Raw genomic sequence first — 8,948 nt, forward strand, 5'->3', positions numbered from 1 at the left:
AACATCTTTTCCCATCAAATACTCATATGGGCCAGAAGCAATTCATCTGAGCAGTGACAAAACCATCCACCACCTTACCTAAACTACCAGGAGGCACTTCCACAGGGAGGCCAAAAATCCCAGTCTGTTTTATAGTGCTCCAGACTATCTCTTTCTGTGCAGAGAGGATGGGGGAAACTCAGTCATAAATGAGTGTACAGTCAGTTTTCCAGGCAAGTTTATTCCAATTTTGGTTCTCCATAGGCTAATTGAAAGAATAGCAATTAAGTTAAAAATCCTTTCAACAGCTGAAAAATATTTCCATAAGCAACATAAAAACATTGTGCAAAACAGAGTGTCAGCCGAGAAACAAGCAAGCCCTTGGACAATCAGACAGACATTGCATGCTGTAGGATTTCTGAAATGGGTTTGTACCACCCAGCCTCCAGTATCGAAGCTCTGAGCTGGCTGCATGCTGGGCTGTATGGGCACCAGCTCTGTGCAAGGGAGCCCAGTCTGGCAGGAGGACAGCTATACACCACCAGCAGCACTGGTTTGGAGGCAGGGAGTGCTTGTGCGTAGCCCTGCCTTGCAGACACAGCCAGCCACGGCAGAGCTTGTCCTTTCCAGGAGGAACTGGTCCCTGCAGTCCCTTTGACGGCAGTGACCTTTTTCAGGTGAGCCTGGACCACTCACAGTAGCAGTTTTGTGGGATTGTTCTCTTTATGTCCGTTCCTTGTGGAAACATCTCCTGCGTCCCCGAAAAGAAGTCCTTGAGGTCCCAGCAGGCTGGCCTGAGTGTGCCTCTACCAGGTCAGAGGAATAACGGGCCAAGGGCAACTCTGCAGCCAGACCATTGCCCAGGCATCTCATTTTCTGGCTGCTTTGTTTCAGAAAGACTGAGAAGAGAGAATCCATGTCTTTCTAGGAGTAGATGAGCCGCTCATCAGTGCAAGTGTAGGGAATATTGGCCCTAGCAAGGAGCTCAAATTCCTCTTCCTTTATCAGAGAGTCCCGTGTTGTCTGGTAATGCCTGAGCTCTTCTCCTGCGTCCCAGATGCGTTGGGTATATGGGGACTGTCCCACATCTCCCTGCTCTCCATAAGGATCAGGGCCTTGATCTCCACCAAACAGAGGCAGATAAGCCCAGAGGGACAGAGGTAGTCAAGGGGGACTGGGCTGGCACTCAGCTTGGTTCCTCTCCAAAGCCTGTGGTTGTTACCCCAAACACTTCTGAAGCATCTTTCATTTCTTAGTCTAAGTCCTCCATGCTCTGTCCCTGCATGTGCTCCCTCCAATCTCCTTACCCACTTTCTTCAGCTCTCTTGCAGGTGAAGAAATAGGGCATAAAAGGAGGCAGTGATTGTGGGATCAGACATGAGACAGGAGGCGATGACGTCCTACAGAGAAGGGTCCTGAATGTCTGCAAAGTGACTGTATTTGGGATTCTGGCGTAAACTGTTGTAGACATAGATGGTAAGTGCTGGAAAAAGCTTCAAGAAATACTCAGCATGGTCTCCTATTCTGTTGCTGATCCTGAAAGAGAACAAAAACAAAATGGATTTTTAAAGCTTGCCCAAGGAGTCAAGTGGTTCAAGTGGTTCCTCCCTTGCAGAGAAAAAGCCATTCCAGAGGCTTTTCTGATAACACAGGAAGGTTTCCTAGAAATCCTTGAGCTGCAGCTTTTCTATACCTTCCCTAAGTCCCTCAATCCATTTTTTCGCTATTCCTCCAGCACCTCCCTCTGCCTAATCCCACCTGCATCTTCACTGAAGAGCAGTGCTGGCCACCAGCATCAATGAAACCATCACTGGGAGCTAACATCACTTCTAACCTCACGTGTAAGTGCCCATGACCATAGAGGGTTGGAGACTGCGGCAGCTCTTTAGGAGTCAAGACCTCCTAGCAGGACCAGTGCTTCCAGATCCCCATCTCAAAGCACTTCAGCACAGTAAACATCAGCACTTTGGAAATACTAGCAAGGTAGATAAGGAGGCTTTTCAAAGGTATAAAGGATGACACAAATATTGAAGAGTCATCTAAAAACCCTCCTGGATTTATGGCAAGAGCTGCAGCAAAAATACCAGCCCAGAAGGACACGTTCACAGTGTCCTCTGCTGTAGAGCCATGACCTGCCTTTGCAGAGCAGCCAGTGGGCTGGAGAGGTGTCTGCAACAGCTAAGGCAAGGGTGCAGAGGGAGCTGCCATCAAACCTTCAAAGCTGCTGCTATCCCTCTGGAGTAGAAGGCTCTGTTTGACGATGCTCATCTGTGCGAGATGATCTGGGAGTCAGATTTTGCTTCAAAGTCAGAGGTCTAATCCTGTGGGCTAACTTCCTTTTCTTACCCTCAGGAAGGCGATTTTGAGGACTGACTCCAGACTGCTTGCTGCTGTGACACACAATCTTTCACACACTATTGTGCTGCCTGAGGACACAGCCCCTCTAACAAATGGGCTTTAGTGAACTTTCTCCCACATCTCAGTTGTGTTCGCCCTTCTGGAAAAGCATCTGAAGAAGATTTTGCTCTCAAACTCACTGACACTTGCAGATATCCAGATGCTCCATGCAATGCAACTATGGCAGCAGGGGCAAGGATGTGAACATCTACCTGGTATCTGGGTGTTCATCCAGGTTTCTGATGAACCTCAGTAAGTCGGTGATGCTGTTGCTATATGGTTTTGTTTTCCCAGGTTTTTGCATGATATTCAGAGCAATTTTGTCAATCTGAAAAAGAGCACATAGATTATTCTCTGCCTTTCACACACTACGAAAGCAGCACATCTACCTCCACTCACCACAGCCACTGCCTTTCTGCAGGGATATCATCTTGCATGGACAAATCTTGTGACCCTTAAAAGCATATTTCCCAACATGAGCAGAAGAGTTCACTCTGCAGGGCATGCACCTTACAGACCCCCTGATTCTGCTAAGCATTTCCTCTCCTCCCTTGTCGAGGCATGGCACTCCTATTAGGACTGTCAACATGGCACAGGAGATTTTCATGCATGTCTGGAGGGCAGGAGGGACTCGGGAATCTTGATCCAACCGTGCCACTGTTGAAAGGACCATGTGGGCTGCCGTACAGAACCAAGACTGTCAGATCTCAAACGATGCAGCACGTCTTTCCAGGATGCTACCTGCAAAAGCAGGCCTGGTCTCACTGCTTTTGAGCCAATCTATCAAAACACTTTTGCCAGAAATCTGCTGGCAGCAGGGGCCAGAGGTCCTTGTCTTAAGGGGTCACCGACAAACACCCTTGAAGGTTTGCCAGCTAATTCTATAACGACCATCCCCTACTACCGCCCCAGTCAACAGAGCTCCCTTTAGCATCAATGTCTTTAGTCTGGTGTATTTCGACTACATGGCTTAGATGCAATTGTTTCCCCCAGTTATCTGTATTTGCATGGGGCTACTTTTTCCAGTTATGTTTTTAAACAGGGCCTGTGAAACACTCAGGCAAAGCTTCTGCCTAAATGTCTAACTCAAACCTCGTATCAATCCAAGGAGAAGAAGATTACCTCTTTGGTCCACTGTGGATAAGGAAAATTTTCAGTAGTATTAGGAGCTTGAAACACAGCTTTTTCGTTGCAGAGAACTTTGATTTTATTCCATATACCCTTCAGGAACTTGAACCTGCTGTGGAAGAGGAACTTTGTTAGCTGCAACAGGACATCACTGTTCCCAGCACTACAGACAAATCCTGCACCGAAAGCTTTTCCTTTATACTCCCAGGACTTACGTCTGTTTGCTCCAGAAATAGGGATGTTTGCTCAAACCTTCCACGCCTCGTTCATCATGAGAGACCAGGCTACTTACAAGATCCAGAGCCTCCTTGTAATCTGGGGAATCATCAGCCAAATCCTCGGGACTGACTTGGTGAAGGGGTTTCCTACCCTTTGTTAAAACATACAGCACGAGCCTGCTGAGGGCCTGCAAAGAAACACATCGCTGCTCATGTGCCAGATGTGTAAAACTTTCTACCAAATGAAAGAGAACTAGTATTCCTAAATGAGCAGACTGTGTACGTGGACGCATACATGCACCTATAGGTGTGCAGAAGTGTACAAATAAACACAAACTTTGAAGCTCTGTGCACAAAGACAGACGAGATGGGCACCATAATCACGCTCACAGGGTATACGTAGACATCCTAAGCACCAGCCACAGCCTTGCATCCTAATCACTATCACTCTTATGCAGCATCTATTGTTATATGGGCTTTCCCAAAAATCAAGGTGTTTTCTATTTGAGGATGCAGAAAGGCTTCCCATAGGATTCACAGCAACAGAAAATATCAGAGAGACCCTGAAATTTTAAACCATATATTGATTAGCAGGGAAGTTACCTCTAAATCTGAGTTTACAAGTTCTTTTTTGCCTTCAATCAACTTTCTTTTATTATCAAAGTCCGCCAAGTAAATTTTGCCACCTAAATCTGAGGAAATAAGAGAAATTATTAACAAATAATGGTGGAAAACCTTGATACAGTCTGTCACTGACTTCTGGATGGCCCCTTCTTTAGAAAACAAATCTCTGAAGAAATCTGCTGGGGTTGATCTATCTGCAAAGCCCTGGAAAGGAGGACAGATCTAATGAGACGTGAAGTTGTTCTGTTCAATCCTCTGTGGCTGTCTGCGAACATATCTATACTTATTGAGAAAGGAGAGCTAATGCCACAGACACCCTGTTCTGCATAAAGACATCTGGTTTTTTTACAGACAGCTATGAAGCATCTTCTCTAAACTATGGGCAACAGGAAAGCAAAATGAAAACATCGAGAAAGCAAAAGATAACCTATGAAAAAGTTGCTGGGATGCAGATCCTGGTGAGCAAATCCGAGGGAGTGCATTTCTCTCACTGCTTGGAAGATCATCCTCAGAGCATCTTTGTAATCCATTTGGTCTTCTGGTTCCTGCAGATGTTCTTCAAGGTTTTTCTCCCAGAGGGGGAAGCACAAGTACATGTAGCCTCTTGCCTTCTCAGCCCAGAAGAGCTTCAGTAGATGTTCACAGTGACCACATTGTTCGAAGAACTGTTTCTCTTTCTCACCCTCTGTACTGCGGCTTATTCTTACTGCTACTTCTGTCCCACCATAGAGTCCCAGGTAGATGCCACCTTGGGAAGTGTTCTGAATTCTCTGCTGGATGTATTGAAATATCTTCAGTTTACCAATCATAGGGCGATATATTTTATGAAGATTTTTCAGCTGGTCCCTCCAGCGTTTGCTCTTTGGCTCCCAGTCTTTGGGGGTTTCTGGAATAAACTTGGCATTATACTGGCGAAGAAGACGTGCCATGTTATGAGCACGGTTCCTATTCGCAACAGCAATAAGGTTCCCAACATCAGTCCTTGCTCCTTTTTCACACAACAACTCTGCTATATTGTAATCATTTTTCGCTACAGCCACCATCAGTGCGGTGTTGCCCTCCTCATCTGCATCATCGATATCTATTTCACCCTTCTCCAATAAAGCTTTCACCAGATCTGGGCTCCGCATTTCAACAGCTAGAATGAGGGCAGTTTTCCCACATTCATCTTTGCTGTTCACATCAACACCGCAGTCCAGCAGGAAACGGCCTATGGAGACAGCCGACTCATATCTTTCCTTGGCACAACCCTCCTTGAGGGCATGGATCAAGGCATTCCTGTCTTTGTTGTCACAAATATTCACGTCAGCCCCCATCTCTTGGACAAGAGTTTTTACAACCGAGAAGTGGCCCTCCCGACAAGCATCCATCAGTGCTGTCGCACCTCCTTTATGCAGTTTCAATTTCTCCTCGCTAACTGCCCTCCTCAAATTCACATTTGCTCCTTTGCTATACAGGAACTTCAAGGCTTCCTCATTCCCATACCATGCAGCCTCCATGAAAGCTGTGAAGCCATTGTCGTCGTGGTCGTTAATTTTTAACCCGTGATCAAGGAGGAGCTCCAGTATATTGACGTTTCCTGCTATCGCTGCCTCAGTAAACGCAGTGCCACCGTTGTCCTTCCTGGCATGTGGGCAAGCACCTTTGTCCAGCAGAAGCCGGACCAGGTCCTCATCATCAGCTTGCACAGCACTCTGCAGTGGCGTCCAGCCACTTTCGGCTTTGGAATTCACATCTGCCCCCTTCTCCAGCAGCTCCAGCACATCTTTTCTATTACTGTCCCTCACAGCAGCATTTAACTTGAGGGCAAGGTCTTCTGCTGCCTCTGTGCTCGAAGGGGTAGATGCCTCCTGCTGGCTGTGAGCTGTGGGCTCCATGATGGTCAGAGGGAGGGCTCCGTACCTCTGATGTTCCTCACCTGCGCCCAGGGACCCCACCAAAGGATGGGAGAGGTGCAATGCTCAGTGCCTTCGTTGTGGAGGATGCTCTGGGTTTGGCTGACGCAACATGCTAGGTAGGATAGGCTGCTATTTTAAGGGCTTCGTGGGCTTCACCTAGTTAATAAACAGAAAATCTTGTTTTATTAGACTGTGAAACCTCACTGTTTATACTTGATGTCCTGCAGATCTATGTGAGGGGCAACTAGGACAGCAATGCCAGTGCCAGCCGAGAGCTAAGGCTGGCGAGAAGCTTGACTTTAGCACTTACCCACACACACGCACCCATCGTGTTTGTGTGCTTGGTCTCAGCACTAATTGCAGCCCAGGCAGGCATCCCCTGGGGTGTCCGGTTGAGGGGACAGGGGAGAACCCAGGGTGTTCTTGCTGTAAGTGTTACCTCAGACTTATTACAGGCTACCTAAGAAGCTGGCCCGTAGCAATGTTTTCAGGTGGTAGACGCAGCAGGCAGGCAGAGATGGGCATTCCCCTTCAGTTTTGGATAGCAGCCACACACACGGTCCTGATAACTCCCTGATCCGATACCTGGAATGAGAGAGAAAAAGCCAGCCTTAATCCCTCCTGCTTCCATAGGCAATTAGGAGACCCTACCTGACCAGAAGCCTTTCCTAAGCTTTTCACAACATGAAGAGGTTAATCAGGTAGGACCTGATCTCTCTATATCTATCTAGTATCTAGAAAAGCTGGAACTCCAATACCCATTTTCCTGACTGCAAAGGCTGGTTCAAGTTACCAGTGCTTTCAAGAGTCACTGTCTGACAAGCTGAACTGGAAATAAATTATCTAAGCAGATCACAAAAAGGACAGAGAAGTCTTAAGGTATAAAGCCAAAGTATAAATTCACATACATTTACCCTCAGGAAAGCCAAGGACCGTTTTATGGATGGTTTCTTCCCACAGCCAGCAGGAAATGAATACCCTATTTAAAATAAAATTAAAAAAAATTACCTTCCCGGCTGGAAAAGCAGCGCAGCATTCCCTGGGCACGGTGGGGCCCAAATTCCTCGCACCCCATTGGGAAGTCCGAAGCCCGGGGAGGAGGAAGGCAGAGGCTGCAAACCTTCCTCCTCCTCTGCTGAGCAGCAGAGTGCAAGCGCCCTACCCCAGGAAATGTTTACACGGTTTCTATCCCATCCCACTGATTTTCCGTCTGGAGCTGCTTTGCGTCTGCCTGTCACAGGCGCCAGCTGACGTGCAAAGCCATGCAATCCTGCCTGGCATCATCTGCCACCACCCACCCCAGGGAAGGTGAGGAAGAGATCCCCCCCGGCCGGCCAGAAAACCAGCCGCTGCTTAAAACACCTTCAGAGCCACGGAGCAGCTTTTTTTGCAGCAGCTGCTCTCTTCGCCGCAGCTTCCCAGCAAGTATCCCCAGACAGTATTTGCTTCCCAGCAAAGCCTGCAAGTATATGCTGTCCCCTCCCAGGAAGGAGCAGCCCTGGAAGTGAGTTAGCCACTTGCAGGGGGATGCTGGGAATTTTGGGTTGTTTGGGGTTTTTTTGGGGGGGGGGGGGGGGAGGGGGATGGCAACTGAAAAGCACACAGCAGAGAGGTCATGAGCGAAGTGCTCTCCCCATACAGTCCCACACACATAGACCGTGTTTACAAACATGCTCAGCAGCAGTGCAGGAGCTGAAGGCAAAGAGACATTTAAATACACCAGTGCTGGGTTGCGGTTTTGGGTTGGTTGGGTTTTTTTTGGGGGGGGGGGGGGAGGGGGGGGGGCGCGCACGGTTTGGGTTGCTTTTTTTTTCTTTTAAGCTTTTCCTCACCTTTTGGTAAATGCATCCACATGAGGAAACTTGCCACACTGCTAAGTTTCACCGAGGGAACCGCGGAGCTCCAGGTCCGTTTATGCCACAGCCAGCGTGTCCCTAACTGCACCCACGCTGGTAAGCAGGCAGCTGCCTGCTGCCCGGGCACCAGCCTCCGTGTAGGCAGATCTGTGTAAACCCCGTGCTGCCCAAGGCAGCCCAGTCCTCCAGCCTGCGTGTGCAGGAAATACGTAAAGGAACCCAGGCTGTGACGTGCCACGCAGTTTCCCCCGCTGCCCTGTAATGTAAGATGAGCACACCAGCGTGCAGAGCCCACGCAACCTCCCCAGCAGCCTCCACCGAACCGTGCCAGCTGCAAGATTCAGATCACACTTGAAACGGGGCTGAAATCACGCCTGGCTTTCCACGGTACGTTGGTACATGCACAAAACAGGCATCTGCATATGTACACAAGAGACGTGGCTGGATACAAACACAAGGGCACGAATGCAGAAGAGCACACCCTGAAGGGGCGCATGGATGGAGTCCTGTGCATTTTACATGCATATCCAAATCTTTATGTACACCTGCATTGCTTGCTCACGTCTGCATGCCAACTTTCACAAAAGCTCTGCCTATGCAGGAGTCGCATCTTTGTACCCAACCGTCACATTGAGCATCCTGCTTTCCACAGCGTGCAGCGTGTCCACGAGGTCTGGCAACATCCCACGGTCCCTGGATGCAGTTTCACAGAGTTTGTGTTGCCACAGGAGACCTTGACACAGCCCCACAGGGACAAAGACCGTGAAAACTCAGGGAACAATCTCAAATCACTCTCAAGATCTCATTTTAATTCACAGAAATCTGCTGAATGTGACAGCATCTCCCCC

At 48.5% G+C, this 8,948-nt stretch overlaps 1 protein-coding gene across 5 annotated transcripts; it reads right to left on the reverse strand.

Annotated features, from left to right (window-relative positions):
- Positions 1-200: 200 nt before the first annotated feature.
- Positions 201-8,310, reverse strand: RNASEL (ribonuclease L). 5 transcript variants are annotated; one of them, XM_049807396.1, is made up of 9 exons: positions 8,077-8,310; positions 7,153-7,223; positions 6,705-6,829; positions 4,774-6,400; positions 4,326-4,414; positions 3,720-3,910; positions 3,499-3,616; positions 2,589-2,704; positions 201-1,515 (listed from the first exon to the last, which is right to left on the reverse strand). In XM_049807396.1, the coding sequence occupies exons 4-9, from the start codon at positions 6,221-6,223 to the stop codon at positions 1,380-1,382; spliced, it is 2,100 nt and encodes a 699-aa protein (XP_049663353.1). In that variant the 5' UTR covers positions 6,224-6,400; positions 6,705-6,829; positions 7,153-7,223; positions 8,077-8,310; the 3' UTR covers positions 201-1,379. The 5 variants fall into 5 exon arrangements, with proteins under 5 accessions (XP_049663353.1, XP_049663350.1, XP_049663349.1 ...); XM_049807393.1 differs by having other exon boundaries at positions 6,684-6,829; XM_049807392.1 differs by having other exon boundaries at positions 6,555-6,829.
- Between the last annotated feature and the right edge of the window lie 638 nt (positions 8,311-8,948).

Source organism: Accipiter gentilis, chromosome 8 (genome assembly GCF_929443795.1).
Source record: "Accipiter gentilis chromosome 8, bAccGen1.1, whole genome shotgun sequence".
NCBI lineage: Eukaryota > Metazoa > Chordata > Aves > Accipitriformes > Accipitridae > Astur > Astur gentilis.